Raw genomic sequence first — 23,120 nt, 5'->3', positions numbered from 1 at the left:
AAATGGTTGGTGGTACAAATCTGGAAATAATTTGTGTAATTACCTTTATTCTTTTATACTTCTGTGATAAATGAACTCTCACTGGCTTGCCAAATACTAATGCTGGTGTGGTTGTATAATAATCCACTGCAGCTTGAGCATCCTCTGTAGTTGCCATTTCAATAAATGCCTAAAATTGGGACAAAATTATTATTTCCAAAATAAAATAAGATTGCCCAAGTCTTTCTAGATATATTAAATCATTAGGAAGCATTTTTAAGAGTCTAAAAACAGAATCAACACAGTTAAAAGCTGTTTTGTAAAAGGTCACCTCAGAATTTACTACCTTCATGCTACTCAAGTTTCATTTATTATGTCTACTGTACTTCAAATAATAATTTGCATACATTTTGATAAAAGTTTGGAATGGCTTCTCAAAGAATTATCATCCTTTTATAGCCCTTACAGTAATATAATGACAATTTTACTGCTTAAGGACAATTAATAATCCACTAGGCCTAGAAATTAATGTTATTGACATACTTCAACTATTTGCTTTTTTCTCTATTAACATTCCATATTAATGATTCAAGATCACACTGAGGGCTTTTTCTAATATAAAATCATATAATTCCTTTAGGAACTATATTAGTAATGAATAAATACTACGCTTATTTCAACTCATACCTCATTAATTTTATTTAGAATCAGATGATTTGAAATGACTCCAAATGGTTCCACCAGCTGTAACAGTTGGTATCTCAAGTTTTTCCCTCGTTGAAAATCCATGATGTGAACAACTCGGCTTGTTTCCTATACATTAGAAAAAAATCAAGTCAAGAAGTCTCTTTAGAATTAAGATGAAAACGTGTTACATATTACAGTTTCACAGTCTAAAGTTAACCAGAACAGATTAAGTATTTAAAACAACTCACAACATTCTAGAGAATTTTAAAACTAGGAAATCAGATTCACTGGGGTAGATCTCAAAGTTTCAGAAAGCCTCTGCAGGTTTTTTTTTTTTTTTAAGATTTCATTTATTCATTTGAGTGTGTGAGAGAAAGAGCAGGAGAGGGGAGGTCAGCAGGAGAAGCAGAGTCCCCATGGAGCTGGGAGCCCGATGCAGGACTCGATCCCAGGACTCTGGGGCCATGACCTGAGCCGAAGGCAGTCACTTAACCAAGTGAGCCACCCAGGCACCCTATGCAGTTACAGTTATTTTTAAATAGGATACTGTAGACATAAATGGACAGCAAAATTTCTTTCCCTTTTTTAAAATAAAGTATCTCAATTTTTTTTTTTTGACCGACAAAGACCACAAGTAGGCAGAAGGGCAAGCAGGCTTCGAGCCCGATGCGAGGATCCCAGGACCCTGAGATTATGACCTGAGCCAAAGGCAGAGACTTAACCCACTGAGCCACCCAGATGCCCCTGCAGTAAAACTTCTTACACTCAAGATGAGTTCTCTATACTATGGGCATATGAAAATTAAACTTTTAACTCTAAGTCATATAGAAGCCTGATAGTTTTCAAACAATATAGCAGCCTTTCTATAATAAAGGACTATAATACAAACTCAATTTACAGGATCTCAAAGTTAAATTACAGTTCCCCCAAAAATAAAGTAAGAGTTGTATTACTGACCACTCTGCCTTTCTGCATGTGTCTTGGTCCTTGCAGGTTCCCATTTCCAGCACCTTTATGGACAAAAAGTGATTTTTAAAAAATCTTGTAATAAATATACTTGTTATAACATAATGGGACATCATTAAAAAAAAAAAATCTGAGAGAGCGAGAAAGAGCAGAGAAGGGTGCGGGGTGGGTGGGGGGAACAGAGGAAAAAGAGAAGCAGACTCTCTGCCGAGCCTAGAGTCTTACAAGGGCTTCCATCTCAGGACCCTGAGATCAGGAACTGAGCAGAAACCAGGACAGGAGCAAGGACACTTAATCAACTTAACCACACATGCACCACCCCCCACTTTTTAAAGCAGGCTCTATATCCAGCTAGGAGCCCAATGCAGGGCCAGAACTCACAACCCTGAGATCAAAACCTGAGCTGAGATCAAGAGTCGGATGCTTAACCGACTGAGCCACCCAGGCGCCTCAGGAAAACAGGACATCTTTCAAACACAAATCAGAGGTTACTACAAGTATAATAACCATGTCTTCTCATGAGATATGATGTTATTTTGATTAATTTTTCAACAAGCCTTCTTTTACCTTTAATCACTGCATTTCATTTTTAGTAAAAGCTCTCAGAGAAAGGTGACAAATTTTATAATCACCCAGATTTCCTCTTGGTCCAACCGCTGGTCCCCCAAGATGAAATGAGGGAGGTGGAGGTCCCAGAATTCCTGGTGCTGGGTTTGTAGACTGCTGCAGCATGAATGGATCACCCCTAGTAATGAGAGACATAAAATGTAATGAATACAAAATGTTTCATCAAAAATAATTAAGATTTATTGTTAAAATACCCCTTTAATGATTATAATTCCAATCTTTGCAGGCATTTATGTGTGAAGTAACTAGGGAAAAGCTGTAATAACAGTAACATAATAATCACTAACATAAAAATTAGAATTCTAAAGATTCTTTTACCCACAGTGACTTATACCAAACTCTCATATTTAATGAAGATACTCAGAAAATATTTGCTTATAAATTTTGAAAGTTTAACCTGAATTCCTTACAATGATCTCCTTTATTAACAAGAGCTTAAAAATTTTAACTTACATTGTGTGTCCTGTATCATTGTCAGGATTCCATTCTGGGTAGCTTTAAAGAGACCAGAAAATTAACTTTAAAATAAAACTGTCCTTTTCATAAAATAGCCTTGTTTGGCCTTTAAAACAGAGTTTATTTATTAGTGAAGTTACAGGAGAGTCTAAGTGTTAGAAATACTATAATTTAAAACATAACATATGGATATTTAAAAAAAAAACACCTCGAGAATTTCAAAATAATCCAAATGAACAAGAACAAACGTGTTCTATAATGAAAATTTAGATAATATACATTTAAGTTTAATTTTATATTTATTTGGTAAGTCATAAGGAGGAAAAAGTGCTGCATGGGGAACTGGAAATGTGGATATATACAGAAATAAGGACCAACCGCAGGTTTTCCTTCTCCAGTATTAAATTCCAATAGCAAAAACAGAGTTGTGACACTAGAAAGTAAAGAAAGCCCCAACGGAGCTAGACATATATGAAAACTGGCAATCTAGTGAACAACGGGTATGTGTGTTTCGGCAGGGAGATTTTTTATGAATTCCATTCCATTCCAGCAGCTTAAAATCAGAACCAAAGGTCACTCAAAAGCAAAAAGTGTATCTTGATGGATTTTGCTCAACAACTTCTAATTCCTAATGACTTTTCTATCTGCTATATTTTTAGAGCATGTATTAATTGTTACTGAAAATGCCTGAGTTTATTCTATGTATCAAAGGCCATCTTTAAGTGTCTTAAAAATTCTTGCAATTTGCAGAAAGACAGCCCACTTATTTGCCCTACAAATAATATTAAATAAAAAACACCACTAACACTGAACCTAATATTCTGAAATGAGATTCCAGATCTAAACATTTTGTTTGTAATTGATAAGGCCTGGTCAGTATCAACTACACAGTGTTGAACAATGTGGATATTACAAGCAAGTGATGAACTCCCCAAAACCAATCAATGGCTGTTTCTGATGCACGGTACGGATGCTTTAAAGGTATTTCAAACTCCTACATTTCAAGAAGAAGCTGGCATCGACGACTGTGACTTGCTCCATTGATATGTTGACTCCACTCCTGCAGCAAAGTAAATTAGTAGAATTAACAAAAAAAAAAACGCTAAAATATTTTTCATCTGAACCATTCAAACTCTAGGAAGTTAATTTGTATGCAGTATAACATATGCTTTTCAAGCATGACAGACTGTAGAAAACACCTGACCATTCAATAGTCACAACAAATTAATTTAAAACCATTTCTCTGAATCCTTGTAGCATGATCCTGCCCTCAAATACGCCATGCACATTCTTGGAAAAACTGGATTAACTTGGTTAACATACTAATAGACCTGACAGGGAAAAGAGAGTTAATAAAGATCAAGAATAACAACTGACCTTGAGATCACCTAGACCTACTAATCTCTACTGTGGACCAAACTGGATTATATATATTGTATCATTAGAACTGCCTTTATAAAACTCTATGATAAAATATCCATGCGTCTATCTACTTTTCTAGAAATGTTATGTGACTAGTTAATTTTATCCAGCTTTAATGTGTGTTCCAAGTGTACTATAGCCATGAAAAGCTAAGATTCAACAGGAATGGTTTTTCTAGAAAATGGTCCCCATTTATCAAAAAACTAAGCTCCCATTCTACTTCCCATAAGTAAAGAAGCAAATTTCAGAAATGCCTGTTTCCAAATTTTAGGAAGGGAAACATTCATCAGTATTTGTGCTCCTCTGTGGTTATTTTTTAAAATTAATTTAAGGGATTAACTTCTTTCCTATTTTATGCAAATAAGCTTTCCTTTCTTTAGTTAAAAAAAAAAATCCACATATAAATGATCAATGTTTTAGACAACTGAAGAAAGAGGAGTTAGGAAAAGCAGGCTTTGCTGTCAGACTGACTAGGTTCCATTCCCAAGGTGCCACTTAATAGACATGAATCCTTGGTACCTATCAGTACCTATTATTGAAATTTACTATGATTCAATACTTTCCTAGGATTTTATGTAAAGTGAATGACTAAAGGTAAACTGCTTATCAGAACATTGCCAGGCACAAAAGTGCCCAAAAAAGAAAAAAAATTAACTGTCATTACATTGCTTATAAAGCTATCTCGTTTTACAATTCCTGCTTTACAAGTACGGTTTCACAAATTCCCACAAAATGAGGCAACTTCCGTCACATCCACACTACCTAATACATTATATTTGGAATATAAAACACGGTCAGGCAATGTTTTTAAAATGGAGACTCACTTAGAGCTAAATTAAAATAAGAAACCAAATTGCAAGAGCTACCTTCTTGAAAAGCTTCAGAATGGTGTTTTATAAACCCAATTTTAAAAAATGGATTTATATTACAAAAGCTTACATACTTCCTCTCCCCTAAAAGAATTAATTAACATCCTGTGAAAGAACTATGGAAGCTGTACCTCAAAGCTAGATTATCTTTTTAAAAATAATGGCTAATAGCTAAGGAACCTAAAGAAATCTCTTCAGCTGGCTCCACAACCAGTTTATTTGGGATATAAAAAGTTTGTACTTGCAAAGCAACAGACCATTGACTTATTGGAGGACACTTTTAAAATGGCTATAAGAAGAGGTGCCATAGGTCAAGTTCACAAAATTCCTAAGAGGGACTAAACAAATACCTTAACTTAGAATTTTCTGAAATAAAAATATTCAGATTTTATTTAAAACGTCCTTGAGAAGCAGTGTGTTGGGAGAGGAGTACAAGTTACCCTATTATGCACATTTCTAATTCACAGGAGATGGAAAGGTATCTAGTTGAACAGAAAACTATTTATATCCAATCCTCTATGCTCTTTAAAGGTTCAAACTTAAGGTAAAAATGTAGCTGGTCTTTCAAAGTACTAGAAGGAAGGCCAAGATCAAAGAATTATTATGTATCTCCCAAACCCACCCACATTCCTAATCTGCACTACCCCATCGGCATCTTTGGTTTAAGGCGAGGATTAAGAGTCAAAAGGGTTTTTAAAAAACCTATATTCTTGATTCTAAATTGAGGTAGCTTTCACATCAGATTAATAAGGTAAAAGGATTCACATTTTGAATGTAGAAGTTCTGTAGGAAAACTATATTCACCTTAACAGTCTTTGAGATACCTAAATTATATAAAGAAAGGATAATTTGGGAGAAGCACTTCTGGAATGGCAGAATAAAGACTTTAAGGGCTTTTAGAATAATACTAAAAGGAAAACTATGAGCTCAAGTGACAAGATGGTGAAAAGGCTGTAGTGGGCACTCTAAGTGAAAAGAATTTGAGGGAAGTCTGAGGTTGTGGAGAAAAGTAATTTGACATTCTAAAATGACCTAGGAAGAAATAAAAGCAATACCATCACTCAAAGTCACTTAAAATATCAAATAATGATGATAAATTAGATCATGTTTTTCACCTAAAAGTTCTTTATTTCATGGTAAGATGAAGTTTTGATCATGTAAATTATTTAACACTACCACTAAGTGAAAAGAACAGATTTTCCAAGTTATGCAGCAATACCAGAGAGCAGGATTAAATGTTTAAAAAATTTCATTATCTACTTTCACCACAGGAATTTTCTCTCAAGTCATTGTTTCTGTATCAGCTATTAAATGAGAAAGGACCACAACTAAAGGTAAATAGTTATTTTTTTCAATAATGCAGATACTCAGAAAACATGAGCTATGTTAAGGAAACTGGAATACATTAAGACAACCCAAGTGCTTAAAATTCTTAAAATTGGCCCAATTTACAAATATAAGTTTTGCAAATCAATCAATCAATCAATCAATGGACCTCAAGTATTTCTTAAATGTTCACAATACTGTGGCACAGTACCAAAACCAGCTAGGGCCTAAGCATTTTGAAAGGTATAAAATACCTCTTGCACTAGGGCAAGGTATCTTACTCTTGAATCCAAAGTTTCATCAGATATTTAAAAACTTTTTTTTCATTAATTTAGATCCACTTAACTATAGTGTTTTATTAATATTATTGTTCAGGAACTAATAGCAAAATTTGGAGAGAAAAGATTAATCACATATAATAACTGAAACTTTTCTCTGATTTAAACCCTCTTGGGGTTTCCTTTTATGGTCCTTTAGTGTTTTTCTATGTGCAAGCAACAAGGGTAAATACTGCTCAAAGTCAGAATAATAAGATTTCCAGCAAAAGCTCTTGATGTATGAGGACTCCATTAGCAAAGATTTTAAGTCCCTTAGAATCACCTTCATTTGAGACACTGTAACTAGCTATTTTCCTTGGAATTTAGAGACCCTATCTGAGAACAATGATAATATTGCCCATTCTGCAAAAGGCAAGAAGTAACAGAAAAAACTGAGTCACCAAAGTTTTGTGGACCTTTTCATTAAATCAACTCCCACCAGAGCTAAAACTTTATCCAACATATTTGGAAAAAGACAACACTAAAGACACCTAGCAAATAAAATCCCCTAACTTCTAGGAGTTTGGGGTCACATCTTTAATAAAAATTAATTTAGGAATTTAAATTTAGCATTTGATGTTAGTTTAGTTTATTTGGATTAAAGATTAAAATATTCTTTGTGCTGTACTTAATCTATTATACAATAATTCAAAAGATTTTTGTGCTACAGAAATAAATTTAGCTAAGAATTAACTTCTTAAAGACATTTTTCAAAGTATTCTATAAATTCAAATGAAAGAAGTCTTTTCTCTTAATTACCTGAGGCAAAAATACTGAGAGCCAAACACAGAAAAGGGAGTGGCTGGTAATACTTTTAAATAGAATATTAAAAACAAAATCACTCATGATCTATGATTTACTCAAAAAATCAAGTCACTAAAAATTGCATTTTAAAGGGAAGATATGAAAAAGAAATGATCCTTCCAGATGTTACTGTAAAGAAAAAATCCTGAATAGTAATCCTCAAATCCAATTTCATGGCAGCAACATGTTAAGTAGAATAACTGTACAGCACATGAGGAAATATGGACGGTCAGAGATCATAATTAAGCTATTAGAGTGCTATTTATGTTGACTTTTAAGTCAACTGCACTGTATATAAAAAAAAATTCAGTGAGAATAAGTAACATTGAAAATGTTGTAAGAGAAAGGACAACGTATTTATAAGGGCATTTTGAAAAAGCTCCCATTTTACTAGATGTGATAATTAAAGCAAAGGAGAATTAGATATATATATTTTTTTCTTTTTCCTTTTGCTCAAATGACTATACCAGAAGTCTAAACCTAGTCAGAAAAAGAACATGGCTTATGAGGAACATAGAGCGGGATACTGCAGTAGTTGATTTTTCCAAGTCTCTAAAGGGACAGATGCAATATGGGATAATAAAAAGTGAGTTTTGAAGTATGTTTAAGAAAGTTGTGGAAAAGGAGAAAAAAAATGATGAAAAATTTCAGTCATAGTATGAGAGTTTGTGTCAAAGGGAAATTAAAAAAGAAGAATGAACTAATCTAAAATATGAAACATACTGAAACAAACACCAGGGCTCTACATTAACTCTTTCCCTGTAGCCACAGATAAAGAAAAAAAGAGAATTGTTCAAGAATACATCTTTACTACATACAAATCAGCAATCAAGACAGATGGAGAGCTGAAATCTAGCATCCTGAATGGCAGAGCACATTGACTGCAAAAAAAAAAAAAAAAAAAAAAAAACTTAAAACAATTCAACAAAGCAGACAAAAAAACCTGCTTAAATATATGATTAAGAAGAACATATTGATGCCAAAAACCAACAAGATAATCCCAGTGGATGACAGCTTTGTGGCCAGAAGTAATCTAGGCAGATTGTATTAATGTAAAGCCCTGGTTTAATGCTCAAAAACAATTACCTTCCAAATAAAGTGTTCTCAAAAGCATAAAAATTCTCGATCAACTCAGTGTCACCAGACTACAGAATTAGAGTAAAAGATATAGGTAAATACAGAATAGGCACTACAATGTAAAAGAAATTAGAAGTATCTGTTGCATTAACTCACCTTATTAGAATGAACTGGCAAATCACATATAGAGCACAGATGGGGATAACCCTTCGGTAAGAGTCCATGGAAGTCTTCAATATTGCTACTTGGAGGAGCGCCCCTCTTTTTCTCAAAGAGAGATCTCTCTTGTAAGGGGCCAGGACCACGTCCCATTCTCTCATACTCACTGTCAAATTTATGATAGTTATGCGAGGTCTCACCAAAAAAAGAATCATCCCTACACCTTTCTCCATCTCTTAATCTGTCATCTTCATAATCCATTCTGTCATAATAACCAGATTCTTGAGAACGACTTCCATGGTCATAATCAAGCACTGGGTTGAGACTAGGACCACGATCATCAAAACTATCTCTTCTAAAGTGCCTTTTTTCTTCCCAATCATCCCTAGGTACTCTGTATGGTGGTTCCCGTGTAGCAGATCTGCCATCTCTACCATAACTCAATGTAGGGCCTTCTTCAGTTCTCCTCCTTTTAAGCTGTAGAAGGATTTGGGGCAAATTCTCAGGAGTAATCTTGTCCTCTGGATAACGACTCAGTTCATCTAAGTCTCTAGCAGACAGACCAAAGCTGGCCAAAATGTTACTGGCCTGGTCTGCATCTCCACGGTGTTGAGAAGACAAAGGGAGTGGACCTCTACTTCCAATGTTAAATATAGACTGCAAATTATGGGAAGAAGTACTAGCAGAAGACAGTGCACTATGAGCTCCTTGTTGATTCAATGAAGAACTCATTCCAAGATTCATTAAACTAGCAAGGCGTGCAGTACCCTGGTTCATCCTTCCAAGAGATGCTGGCATACTTAAAGACTGGGTAGCAGCAGCAAGAAGGCCTATTCCTGCTGCAGACAGGTCACGCCCATGACCCTGTGAGTCCCTACCGAGAGATGACTGCTGGAATGACTTGGACATTGTAGAACTATCTCTTGTCTAGTTTATAGACTTAAAAAAATTTTTTTAAAAGAAGGCCAAAAAGAAAGCTCAAGCTAGCAAACTAGGTTAACTTTGCTTCAAAAAATGGTAACGCCAAGAAAAAGGATCAATAAGGACTGTAGAATCTTCTTCAAGCTGAGAACCAGCAGACAACTCTGTAGAAAAATAAGCAATTTTAGTCATAAATCCCTTTAAGTAGATGCTGTTTTTTTTTAGAAAAAAAACTTATGCATCATGTTGATTAAAAAAAAAACATATAAGATCTCAAACTTACAAGGAATTTATTACATATCTTAAACAGATTCCAGATGTATGCAGAGCCTGCATATAGATATTTAAAAAGTAGTCTTTCATGCCAAAGTTTATTAAAGGGAATTTCATACTGAATTTAAAAACATTTCAATTGAAGGATTAGATGTCTTGAGTACATCAAAATTTCAATAAAAATATAGATGGGTCTCTTCTTTTGGAAGAATAAAAATACACCCTATAGTATGATGTTTAAGTTCCAGGAGAAGACTAAAAACAAACAAAAAATCAAGGTCAGCTAGTCAAAGATGAATCAGTTGTACTCTGCTTTAGAAAATGAGACCTATTATTACTATCAGAAAGAACCAAGTAAAATCACAAGTAAATGAAGCTTAGGAGTCAAGTACCTAGTATAAGATCTAAGACCAAACACAATAGTTGAGACCTTTATGCAGCAAAATCAATTTGAGGTAAAGACAGATGTGAAGAAAAACAAGTGACTTCCTAGTTTAAGGATTTCTGCACAAATTTAAGCCATATGACTAACTGCCTTATTACTGTCTATCCTGTATCAGGCAGTGCTTATTTCATTTCTAATTTTAAAAAGTAAGGAGAACTAAATATGGTCAATATAGAAATAGGAGAACTCCCAAGAAAAAACCCAGGTACAGGAAGTATAGGTGATTTAAAGAAGTGAAACTCCCCTCTAAGTTAGCATCCATCAAAGCTCAGTTAATACTCTGGGCTACAGAACCTCTAGAGCTCAAAACCGGTAAAAATGAAAATGATATTGTGCTTATACAGATTTCTGTAAACTTTTCACAAGATTAGCCCATTCACTTGGAAATTTTAAATTCTGAACACAATCCCCCAAGATATGCTTCTGGATGAAATTACTTTCATTATCTTCCTTATTATTTCATCTCAAATTGTTACAGAGGAATTTGCAAAGCATTTACATACGATTCTCATGAAATATCAAATGACATACATAACAAATGTTCTTGATGAAATAATTTTTTATAATCACAACTATATACCAAGGTTAAGTCTAAAGTTGTTTGCTATATAATTCAATTAAGAAGCATTGCTCGGTTAAGTTTCATACATTTGATCACCCATTCACCTATGCACTGGTGGTTTAATATTATTAAGTTTTATTACATTACAAACTGGGAAATATTCAAGTTACAAGTCTATTATGGGACCAATTCCACCAATGATCGAATAAAGCAAGGAAACACTGGACATACAGTGGTAGAGAAGTATAAAAAAAAGTCGCAGGCAAGACTTAGTTAGATTTTACAAAAAGATGTAACAAAGTTAAAAAGACACAGAAATGCTATCAGAGGTGACTGGAATTACAGAAGATGTTTTTGCACACCAAGAGAGATGAAACTGAGAAAAGATACTAAAGAAACTAGTTTTAGATGAGATATACTATATATAAACTACTTACGCTTTAAGAATAATAAAGACAAGAGTAAGTGGACTTTTCTGGATGAGTTTCCTTGGTATGTCTCACAGAAAATGCCATAAAGAATGGCAGCTGAAATACTGTGCAAACATTATGAGCACCCTCTAAATTTCCAGGTATACTTTATTTTAAAAGATCAAAACGTTTTAGAGGGTTCTAAAACCAGCATGTCAAAGTAACCATATTACTGTTAATGGCAGTTTTGCCCTTCATGGTACAGACAAAGCTGTGTAATACAGAAAAGCCAGTTGTTTTTCTTCTTTAAGGATTATTCCTTTCCCTTAGGGAAATTATATAATAGTATTATGACCATGTAAAAAATTTTAATTGATCATACTTTAAGGCAGTGACTGTTGGATTAGAGATCTTAATTACTTTTCTTTGTAGCACATATGAAAAGGGTATCTGTAAAAGGAAAGGTTAAGAGAAGATAAAAGATAACCTTAAGACAAAACAGAAAATGGATGTCAGAAAAACTCAGAAAAAGAGCAAGACAAACAACAATGTAAATCCCATGACAACTTGTAATCTCGTAAAACTAACCATAATGTTTTTAAGACTCACAGTTTCAATTTAAATGCAGCCCCACACAAGGACACGAGAACATTATTACTGAAAAGTGACGTAATCAGACTTTTGACCGGAGCACAAATAATCAAGGTCTTAATTTTTTCATTAAAACAAAGAAATTGAGAGAAATCAGGGGCCTGGGTGGCTCAGTGAAGGTTAAGTGACTGCCCTGAGCTCAGCTCATGATCCCAGGGTCCTGGGATTGAGTCCACATCCGGCTCCTTGCTTCTCCTTCTCCAAGAGTCTGCTTCTCCCCCCCCACCCCCCGCTCATTCTCTCTCTCAAATAAAATCTTAAATAATAAAAAAAAGGAAACAGAGAGATATCAGACATGCCAGCATTGTTCAAAGAGCACTTATGAAAATAGTTCCTTTAGTATCTTGGGTCAGTGATTTAAAAAAAAAAAAAAGACAAGCCATTTTAAAAGGCTCATTTAAGCAAGACCTACTGCCTATATTAAGGCTAGCACAACACTGAGGTGTTTACTAAATTACTATTTAAAAGAGAATGGCTTATTGTACTGTTTTCCCCTGTATTATAAAATTGCCTTCCCACAGTTACCCTATACTACAGGTTAAGAAAGTTCAAAAGTAGTTCCTCTGAAATAACTAATCTAGGATGTAATTAAAAATTCAATTTACCCATTAAAATCTTAATGCCCATCAAAGCAAAAACAAACCCGTTTCACTTAAAAAAAAAAAAAAGGCAGTACCTTCACCCTAAAAACACGAGACAATTCTAAATAACTAACCCAAGACAACTCTAAATAACTAACCCGGAGCTTAAACCTAGTTCATGACATAAGTGCAAATGACACTAAAAATGTTAACTTCATTGTCAACATCTGAATAATTGTATATATGGTTAAGAATTAAGTTTCTCTTAGTAACATTCAATTCTCCCCATTCCATCAATAGCTTTATTGGATTTACTTTCTTCAAAGAAGTGGAATACTAAAATATTACAGAACACAATTACAGGTTAACATATCCATAAAGTTCATGGTAAAGAGAAATAAATGGTCATTCCACATCTAGACTTCCTATATAAAATAACACTTTATTTGTCCCATTATTCATTCTTCCAGCAGATTATTTAGCAGGATTACTAAAATGAGCGTTAAGAGGGCTTTAATCTCTAAAACATTATAGAAAAAAATTCATTTAAAAAAATTTACTTATTTATTTATTTGACAGACAGAGATCACAAGTAGGCAGAGAGGCAGGCAGAGAGAGAGGAGGAAGCAGGCTCCCTGCTCAGCAGAGAGCCTGATGCGGGGCTCGATCCCAGCACCCCGGGATCATACTGAGCAGAAGGCAGAAGCTTTAACCCACTGAGCCACCCAGGCGCCCCAAAAATTCACCTTTTAAATTCAGAATTTTAAAATGCTACGTCTTAAAGTTACCTACTACTACACTGAACTTTAGTTATGTTCTTAATTATGTGAAATAACTGCATCGTAGAAACAACTATTTTTAATACATGTATAATCATAAAAGCTTGTAGAGATGCTTAGGAAAAGTATCTATGTTGACATAATTTTAACCCTTTAATCTTACAAAAACTTAAAAGCAAGAGCTATAAAACTGTAGCTTCTTATACTATTTTTCTCTTTCTGGAATAAAAACCCAGGAAGGTGTTAAGAATTTTCAGATTTCCTGAATGTTCTATTAAGCCAAATACCCTTGTGATGTATTAAATTATTCGTGTGAAAATATGCCAAATATGTTAAAGGTAGGAATCAACATACCAATATAGAAAAAAAAAAAAATCCAATCATGTCAACAATAGCACGGAAAGTTCACTATTAGTAATTTCAAAGAAGCATCATTTCGGAAGGTAGATGCTTAATTTTTGTCATCAATCACACAAAAGCAAAGATTCCTATAGTCAGAAGTACCTGATTCATTTCCAACTATAGTAAAGGGTAGTTTAATTATTCCTTCAAGTTTCACACTTTTTATTAATTTTATAATGGTCTCACAATTCACCAACATAGTTTCCAGCTTAAAGTTAGTAAATTTTTATTTTAATGTTAGTTTACATCACTATCTCTTCTTAACAGATTTTCCAACTTGTATCTCATCTTAAGGGTTTCATTTTTAAAAATGGATTTCCTATCTGAGCAATCTATCTATCTTTTTTTAATCTATCTTTTATATAGCAAGCTTAAACTGGGTTTTTTGGGTGCTTTTTTTTTTTTGGAGAGCTTAAACCTTGTACTTTAATCTGTGGTTCTTCAGTGCCATAATCTAATTTTAGTATGGCATACCTTTGAGTGACAGAAAAGGTTTTTTCACGATAAAATGAACTACTAATAGTTCATAAACCTCTTAGGAAATAAAGTCCCAGCTCTATTCATTTGTTTTGTTTAAAGCAATATGCACTCCATCAAGCAACAGGAGGAACAAAACACTAAAATGTAGTGCTGAGAAAGCTGAAAAAAACCAGTGTAAGTTTTTAAAAAGTCCTTTACGATTATCATTCTTAATCCATTTTACAGACCTGGATTCAACTTCTAGCCCACTTCTTGATCCTTAGGCTAATGATATTAGAGTGTTTGTTGAAAAGTGCCTTCAGCTGCTAAAACAGAAAACATGTTAATCAGAAGGGATTCCTATTCAGGCTCAGAATATTTTTCTTCTTCCTACACTTACAGCAACTTTCAATTAGACATTAAAAATTTTTGGATTAAAGCAATACAGGATAGAAAGTTAATCCATTTACCAGACATTTGTGACTCCATCTGATTTTGATACTAGCCTGTCTTACTTTCCTCTCTACTTAGATTTAGTGAGCTTTTCTCAAGGTGCTATTTTGCATCATTAAGACATTTCCACTTCCCTTTCAATTCTCAGTTTCCACAAACATTTGTACAACTATTTCATTCGGTATATATGGAGATTTTTTACCAAATACCTTGATGTGAATGCTAGTTCTACTACAAAATGACTGAGAAAATCACGTAACATTTGTTTTTTCATCTGCAAAATGGGAAAGAAAATATCCATTCCATAAGGCTGTAAACATTTAATAAATCAGTTCACATAGAACACTTAGAATGGTTACTGACACATGGTCAGGATTGCAGTAATCATCTACTTTTACACAGATGACTGTAACAACCAATGAGAAAAACCTTAGATGCAAAACGAGAAACATACACTTCACTTGCACTCTACTCCCCATTTCATATGTCAACTTTAGTGTCTCATTCATTTCTATTCAAGGCTGGAATTCATATTTGAATTTTGCTACTGAACCACAAGTAAGCTTTAAGATACCAGATTTAAAGGCTGGCAGTAACTTAAATAACACTGAGGAAAAGCAGCAGAGGTGAAGGGATATGAAGAAATTAAACCTCTTCCTTTGTTCTCCATTACTAATCTACCTTAAAATTATCTTCTCATCCTTCAAAGGAAGTCCTTACCTCTCTGCCATAATCTTATTGCCTTTCTGCTGGCCTCTTTGCATCTTTGTTTACAGTTTCCAATACAAACCTCCTAAAACATCACTATTTTATATACACCCCTGCTAAAAAACACATTATTCCCTAACTACTTACCACATGAAAAGCACATCATTGTTCTATTGCCTTTCACGTTCTAGTTGCATCTTATGTCTCGAAACACATTTTCCACCATAAGCCAACACCTTATGCAAAAGATTTTAGAAGCAGTTATAGGTCTGCTCAGTACTTACATAAATATATTTGCTGGACTATCTCCCCTTCTTCATTTTGTACTAGTAATTCTCTTAAGGCCCAGCATTGCACTCCACTTTATATACAAACCACAGTGTATACAAACACACAAGTTTAGAAAGGGAATGTTAACATCTTAGATACCTTCTACCTACCAATTTCCAATGCCATCATCTTCCCTTTCTGCAGTCCTGTATTTTTAAGTTTTATCACTTAATAGATACATCCTAAAAAATGTGTGTATTTTGCATTTATGACTTTTATGCACAAAATAACTTCTAATATGTACAGACTGTTTTTTATCTACTTGTAAAAAACTGACATACATGAATTAAACCTCCATGTCACTGCAATACACACAACCACATGGCACATACACTATTTATTCTGCAGATGATGAACATTCAGGCTGTTTCCAGTTTCCGGCCATTACCAAAAATGTTGGTATGAATATTTCTTGGTGTCTCCTGAAGCTTCAGCTTTAACCTCCCTCCTCTGTGGTGCTTTTCCAGAACTATATAGCCCATACAAGGATACTCAGTTAAGCACTGCATCCTGCTGTTCCACATTTTCTTACATCAAGAATTTTAAAGTACAAATGCTTTAATTCCTTGATACTACTTTTCCTTTCTCAAACAATTTTAAATAGTCACATATGGAATAGGTTCTTATAAAAGTTACCGTACCAAAGGTAGATATTTAATATCCTAGTAATTTCTACAAAGGGGAAAAAAACCATACAAATCATCTTGAAAGATCAGAAAGTTATCTTCATTAGCAACCAATGATACTGCAAATCAAAGATCCTATTTAAACTCTAGTATCAACTGAGTACTTTCCATATTAGCTGCATTTACTGCTGCCCAGAAAGACATCTACCATAGGTATTACGCTTTGCTCTTATTCAGCAGCAGTAGCTGGGATGAGTTACCTCACCCTCCCTTCATTCACCTTTTTTATTTTCCTACGAACTTGTTTGTATTTTAAGATAGGCATCAACATCCACAAGCTACTGGGACTGCCAATCAAAGAGAAATGTCAGATCTGCCATTTTAAAAACTTCCCAGAAAAAAGCAAACTCTTTTTATCAACTAACCTTTAACTTTGGAAAAGCTTTTTAAACCAAACCAAAAAAATTTTTAAAAATTTAACCTTCAAATTTCATTGCTACTTCATGCAAATCATGTTGAATTGCAAAGTCTTGAGCCTTATAAATGCAGAGAACATTAAAGTTTGATACACAGCTGGAAATTATATGGAAGTGCATCATATCAAAGGAACTCCATCTACTCATACCTGTCACATTAATTATATTTGTCAGGCAAGATAACATAGCACTTTATCATGTATCTCCTAATGTATTACAAGTTTGTACTTAACCTTATGATAGACACAGGCTGCAATAACTCAAAAACTAAACTAGCAAACTTTAAAAACCACTTACAGGGGTACCTGGGTGGCTCAGTGGGTTAAAGCCTCTGCCTTCGGCTCAGGTCATGATCCCAGGGTCCTGGTATAGAGTTTCCCATCAGGCTCCCTGCTCAGCAGTGAGCCTGCTTCCGCCCCCACCCCCCCGCAGCCTACTTGTGATCTCTGTCCAGTAAATAAATAAAATCTTAAAAAACAAAAAGAAACAAAAAGAAAAAACAAAACCCACTTACAAACATCTTTTAACCGTTACACATATACAATTCTCTCAAACCATTCATTCCCTTTCCTCTCTGCTCCAGTTTTTAACTATCCAGTAAAATTTTGTTTATGTAAACTTTTTTTTAAATTAATAATTTCAGAGCTCTCAATGATCCAATGAGAAGGCCCAATACAGAGCTAAGAATTATGAATTACAGAGCTTCATTTCCTTGGACACTGTTATCCTTGGAATAAACACACATAATTGTGAAACTACAATGTCTATGACCCTTCCACCCCACCCTCAAAGAACTCAGTATTGTCCAACCCAAAGTCAAGTCCACTCAGAACCTGTTGCCACCAAGTGTGGGGCAGTTTTAATGCAACTCTAAGTTAAAAAATGTATCTTTTTAAAAAGTATGTATTTTTTAAAAAGTACCTTTAACTAAAAGATGAGCTACGAATAACACTTTAATAAGCCATTACCCCATTCTTTGATTTTGATCATCATTAAAATAGTTTAAAAGCTGCACTTCACATTGTAACTTAATTACCATCAGTCCGCATAATGGTAAATTAAATATTCTTACATAAGGATGCCTTCGGATTCCTCCATTTGTCTACATGTAATAACCAGGGTATCTTACATAATAAACACTACTTTCTGTCACTTCCGATAATCTGCACTTTAGATTTAAAGAAACTAGCTCACTTCTATCCCAATTTCTCTCAAAAATACATGAGGTCCTAAAGAAACAAACACGAGATACTGTTTTTTAAAGTAGTCTAGCATGCATAAAAATGTCTCATCACTCTCCCCATACAAAGATAAATGCAATTTCTTGAGGAAATGTCAGAAAAACACAAGGAAAGAAATATAATATCACCCATAATGCCAATGCCAACATCCAGAGCTAACAATTTTTGGTACATCTCTATTTTTATGCTTATTCACAAGTTCCTTTAAAAAACAACAAAAAAGGAATGGAATTTGGAATCACCAGAGTTTTATTATTTTCGTTCCAAGTAATACTATATTCCATTATTCTTCCATCATTACTCTCCTCTTAAAACACTGCTTTAAAAAGCTACACAGATTTCTATCAGATGGCCACACTATTATTAGCACATCTGTAAGTGTTAAATCTTTCAGATTTTTAGCAAGCTTGGTAACTGAGATTACATTTATGTACACAAATCTTTTGTACACTGTTCCCTTAGGATAAATTCCTTTAAGTATATTCCTTCCATTTTTAAACCTATTTAATTATAAAATGAGTCTGAATCAAGTACCCAAACAACACACAAGTATTATAGAACACACCCGCAGCACTGCCACTGTCTATATTGCCACCACCTCCTTGGGCTTTAATCTTTTTTTCTATGAAACTAGGGATTTGAATTACATTTTCTGAAGTCATGTAAGACAATTTACTGGCTTTCCTCATGCCAGTATTTGTTTACCTACCATTAGCTCATCTGTAATATTATTTAGCATTTATAATACCCTGAGCATTAGTGAATATATTAAGTTTAAAGACTCCTTTAACATGCATAGTGATCAAATCAAGAGTGGTTAAATCCTTTCTAATTAGTTCAAAATGTTATGTGAAGTCAACTTCACTTAAAAATAGCTGAGAAGTGAGCTGTGCAAAAACTTCCTTTCTGGGTAAAATGTACGTTAATGTTATAACCATATAAATATTAAGTGCAAACGGAAAAAATTGTAAACTTAAAGCACTTCACCACAAACATCTTCTGGCTAAAGATCTCTGGTCCCAGTCTTACATAACAAACCAGAACAATCCTCATTTAGTACTTAAATTGTGTTCAATTTCAAGTTTGCAAAAACATTCCGGTTAAGTGCAAAAGGCATACAAAGCGTTTTTGCAACAAAAATCATTGTCCACCTTCCATTTCTAAAACATTACTGCTGAAAAATTATGACGACAGACTGCGCAGACGACTGAGCCACTGAGTTTTCTAAAGGAAATTCTCAACCTTTATGAAAATAGCCAAAATCAGAATTTTTCCCCGCCGAGTACAACTGTTTAAATTTATCTGGGAGAAAACTGTTTTATCGACTACTCCAAAATCTTAAACCAAGCTCTATTCAACAGAACGCAGCATCAAGACAACAATTTCATGACTAAGAGCTGGGAAATAAACGACTCTCGCTTTATTCCAGCGCGCTTCAAAGACTAGAAATTTCGGAATCGCCATAAGCATTCTCGAAATATCTGTCTGGGAAACTGTAACTGATCCAACAGGAATATTCCACAGTATAAGGCCACAGAGCAGGAAAAACATCTAGGAGAATTCTTCCACGGCAAACGAGAAAAGTCCCTGTAAAACACCGAATATGGCACAAGGCTAGCAATGAAAAGAACAAAGATGCACCGGCTACACCACGGTACTCCGAAGCCTTTGTCTGGAAACCGGAAGGTCCCACAACACACGATCCTCTTTAGAGGAACGCAGACTGATAATATCTCAATAAAGAGAAAAGGAATAGGAGGTGACTCTCTAAGCAAGTCTCTTGGCTCGCAGCCTACTGCAGAAGGCTTTCTCCACGACGCAATACGAAAAACAAGCGTTAACGTTTCATTTTTCGGCCATTTTTACGCGATGGGGGTGGGGAGGAATTGTTTCTGAGGTCCAGCTAAAATCCCGCGCGGATGTGTGTGGGCGGGGGACAGGAGAGTCTTAGGGGGCGCTATGAAACTATGGGCCAAAAGCAGAGCGAAGGCCGTGACACCAAGAGAAGAAAGAAATGCTGCTCAAACGGCTAAGCTTTTCAGAGTCTGCGAAATCCTCCATTTTGCGGCACATTTTAAAGGGGCAAAGGGGGGGGGAAGCACACACCTATCTAGGGCTGGCGCTATTCCAAGACTTCGCTGCTTAACTATTCTCCCCAAACGGCAGGCCCCCTATGGACAGCCAGTCCCTCAGGCCTCGAGCGCTCCTCCCTTCGCCTCAGAGCTGCAGCCCGCGTGTAACGGGCTTGTCGTCCCGCCCCCGCCCACAGCAAGCCCAAGACGCGGGAAGTTCGGCGGATCAGCTGCCCTCGGCGACCCCCGACTCTCCCGCCGCACCCCCGGCCCTTGGCTGGCCGCGTGTCTCCCTCCGGGACCGCTCACCTCCGCCGCCCGAGGAGGCTGGTTGCGCCGCCACTGCGCTCCTAACATGGCGGCCGCCGATCAGGCGGCTCACATACGCAGCGAGGAGGGAGGCAGAGCCGACGAGCGGGAGCGAGCAAGAAAGGCGCGCCGCCGGCTCCCCGCGGCCCCTGTCGCCGTCGCTGCCTCCTCCCGGCGGACGCGGAAAACCCCCGGCCACCCCACCCCGATTCTTACCCGCTTCACGCCTACCTTAAGGAAAGGGAGAGGGAAAAGGAGAGGTACCTCTCTCCCAGCGAGCGGGACGCGGAGGCTCCCACAATCCCCCGCAGCAACGGCGCTGGTAAAAGGTGGCAGCAGCGGCTGCAGCCCAAGAACAAACCCGCTCTCGCGAGAGAGTACACCCACCCCCACCCCCTCGCCGGTCCTGTTTCTGTGCGCACCAGGCCCCTCCCCCTACTCAGGGCGCGCACACCACCGCGCCTTCGACGGCGGTCGTTGTTCTCTAACCCTGGAGCCCGCCTGTGGCGGGAAATGTATAGGGAGCTACAGTTGATGAGTTCGAGTCCCATCCCCTAAAAAGATTTTCCCGAACCCTTAAACTTCATGGTGTAAAATTTAAATAGGGTATGCTTCAGAAGGAGTCGCGGGAGTTAGTGCTTAGACCTGATTTCTTCTGATTATTCTCTCAGTATTTGCCGAGGAGTGATAGCAAGGGCCAGACGCCGGAACCCATACCATTTTGGCTGGTTTTTAATCTCAGTAATTCTGTGGAGGGTCATGGAGGCAGAAGGCAGAGAACCTAGCCCACTTAAATAAAGACCACCGCCGCCACTTTGAATTTGAATGAATGTAAAACGCCCGAGACTGATACAGGTTCCTGAAATGCACATGTGAAAATCCCGAGGTCGACTTTGAGATACTGCCTTAAGTAAATAAGTGAATACAAATACTAGTAACACTCAAATATTTAAAATCTTTACTATGCTGAATCAGTTTCGCATCTTTGAAAAATCGTTCAGGGTCCTCTGTGAAGATAGTGGAGAGGGCAAAGATGGAATACCACAGACCAATAGAAAATTGAAGAACTCAGCTCATGTTCATTTCACTACTGAAAATGAGGAAGGGGAGGGTCATGGATAGATGAAAACTCCATGGTTAGCAGTGCTGTTAAGTGGCACTGGCAGAGTAGCAGGAGACTATAAGGCAAGATGTTTGGCATCAATTTTAAAGTAAGGAGTGCTATTTATGGGTCTTGAGCTCAGGGGTAAAAGATGTAGGTTAGTGGCACATTTGAGTTAATGACATAAATGAAGCAATGGGATTTGGAAGTTAAGCTAGAGACAGTACAGTGAAAAGAGGTATTAGGACCTTGAGAAGCAAATCAGTTAGAGCTAACTGGCAAAGGAGACCAAGTGAATACAGAGGTAGTGGGGAAAAAGCAAAAAAAAGGTTTTGGGAAGAGCAGGGAGGCACACATTGTACTGCCTTGAGAGCCAAAATAGAGGTCAAAGTGATCAACAGGGTCAGATGCTATCAAAAGTGAAGACTAGGACTAAAAACATCTACAAAAGACTTAACAACACAGACATCAGTCTTATTATGGACTTGCTCCAGTAAAGTGAGAGAGGAAGTCAGACTGGAGGTGTATCAAAACAGGAGGATGGAAACTACCCAATGCAGGAAAGGTTTGGCTATGAAGACTGGAGAAAGCAGGGTGAGTTTTCCAATTTGCTAAAGGAGTTTCGTGGGTTAGAAAAAAAAAAAAAGAAAAGAAAAGAAAAAAAAGTCTACTTTATTCTACAGAGAGCATAAGCAGGAGGAGCAGAGCCCAAGGCAAGGCTCTATCCCAGGACCCCAAGACCATGACCTGAGTCCCACGGTCAACTGCCTGTGCCACCCAGGTGCCCCTTACTATGGGAGTTTTGAGCACAACGAAAATGTTGGTATAATAAAGTATTGGTTAAAGAAAACAAGTTAGAGGGATGATTTCTAACAGGCACTGAAATAGGATCCAGAGAAAGGAGACATGCCTTTAACAGGAGGCAGAGAGGAGATGTGGAGTTTTCATTAGGTTTGGTTGAAGCCTTGGGAATTGAAGGTGACTTAAATTTTGTGACTAAGACGTCATTGAGGGCTAGAGTTGAATAAGGGACAATTAAAAAAAAAGATTTTATTTATTTATTCATGAGATAGAGCGGGAGGCAGAGGCAAAAATAGGCTCCCTATGGAGCAGAGAGCCCAACATGGGACTTGCACCCTGGGATCAGGACCCACGCTAAGGTAGACGCATAATTGACTGAGCCACCCAGGTACCCCAAGAGACAATTTTTAAATAGCCATGGTGAAAAGAGTGTAACTGCAATCCCACATCTGCATTTATGTTGTATAACCATTAAGAACTGAGGCTCCTCCAAATTAAGTGATGTTTAAAGCCTACTGAGGTTAGCTCTGGAATGAAATTTTGGGGAATCCACATTCCTCATTGAGTCTTGCGTCATCCATTCAAAACCATATCTGCCTTCCACTTGGTGACTTTTGACTCCAAGTAATCTTGGCTAAAACTTCCCTTTATGTTGTTTCCAGATCTTAGATGAAAGAAGAAGCTCTGCTCCTTTTGAAGAAACATGAATGCATTTTAGAACTAAGATATGCACTTACCCATGCTTTTGTATAAGGCTGTAATGCCATCTGGTGATCATACAAAGAAGGAAAGTCAAACTTTATCATTGAGTAATTATTTATTGAGGATCT

General features: G+C 36.4%; 1 protein-coding gene across 8 annotated transcripts in view; it reads right to left on the bottom strand.

Annotated features, from left to right (window-relative positions):
* MATR3 (matrin 3) overlaps window positions 1-23,120 on the bottom strand; it is a 49,137-nt gene that overhangs the window by 10,634 nt on the left and 15,383 nt on the right. Inside the window, exons 1-9 of one of the 8 annotated variants that reach the window (XM_059417681.1) lie at window positions 20,619-20,733; window positions 14,421-14,498; window positions 8,687-9,774; window positions 3,714-3,775; window positions 2,713-2,754; window positions 2,265-2,377; window positions 1,624-1,676; window positions 667-792; window positions 44-169 (exon numbers count right to left, since the gene is read on the bottom strand). In XM_059417681.1, coding sequence (XP_059273664.1) covers window positions 44-169; window positions 667-792; window positions 1,624-1,676; window positions 2,265-2,377; window positions 2,713-2,754; window positions 3,714-3,775; window positions 8,687-9,598 — 1,434 coding nt within the window. In that variant the 5' untranslated portion in view covers window positions 9,599-9,774; window positions 14,421-14,498; window positions 20,619-20,733. Of the gene's footprint in view, window positions 1-43; window positions 170-666; window positions 793-1,623; window positions 1,677-2,264; window positions 2,378-2,712; window positions 2,755-3,713; window positions 3,776-8,686; window positions 9,775-14,420; window positions 14,499-20,387; window positions 20,557-20,618; window positions 20,767-23,120 lie in introns of those variants that run through there. The other 7 variants (XM_059417683.1, XM_059417680.1, XM_059417682.1 and 4 more) reach the window with 7 other exon arrangements.

Source organism: Mustela nigripes, chromosome 12 (assembly GCF_022355385.1).
Source record: "Mustela nigripes isolate SB6536 chromosome 12, MUSNIG.SB6536, whole genome shotgun sequence".
NCBI classification, from domain to species: Eukaryota; Metazoa; Chordata; class Mammalia; order Carnivora; family Mustelidae; genus Mustela; species Mustela nigripes.
Note: the sequence above shows the minus strand (reverse complement) of the source record. Positions and strands in the feature narration are given on the sequence as shown.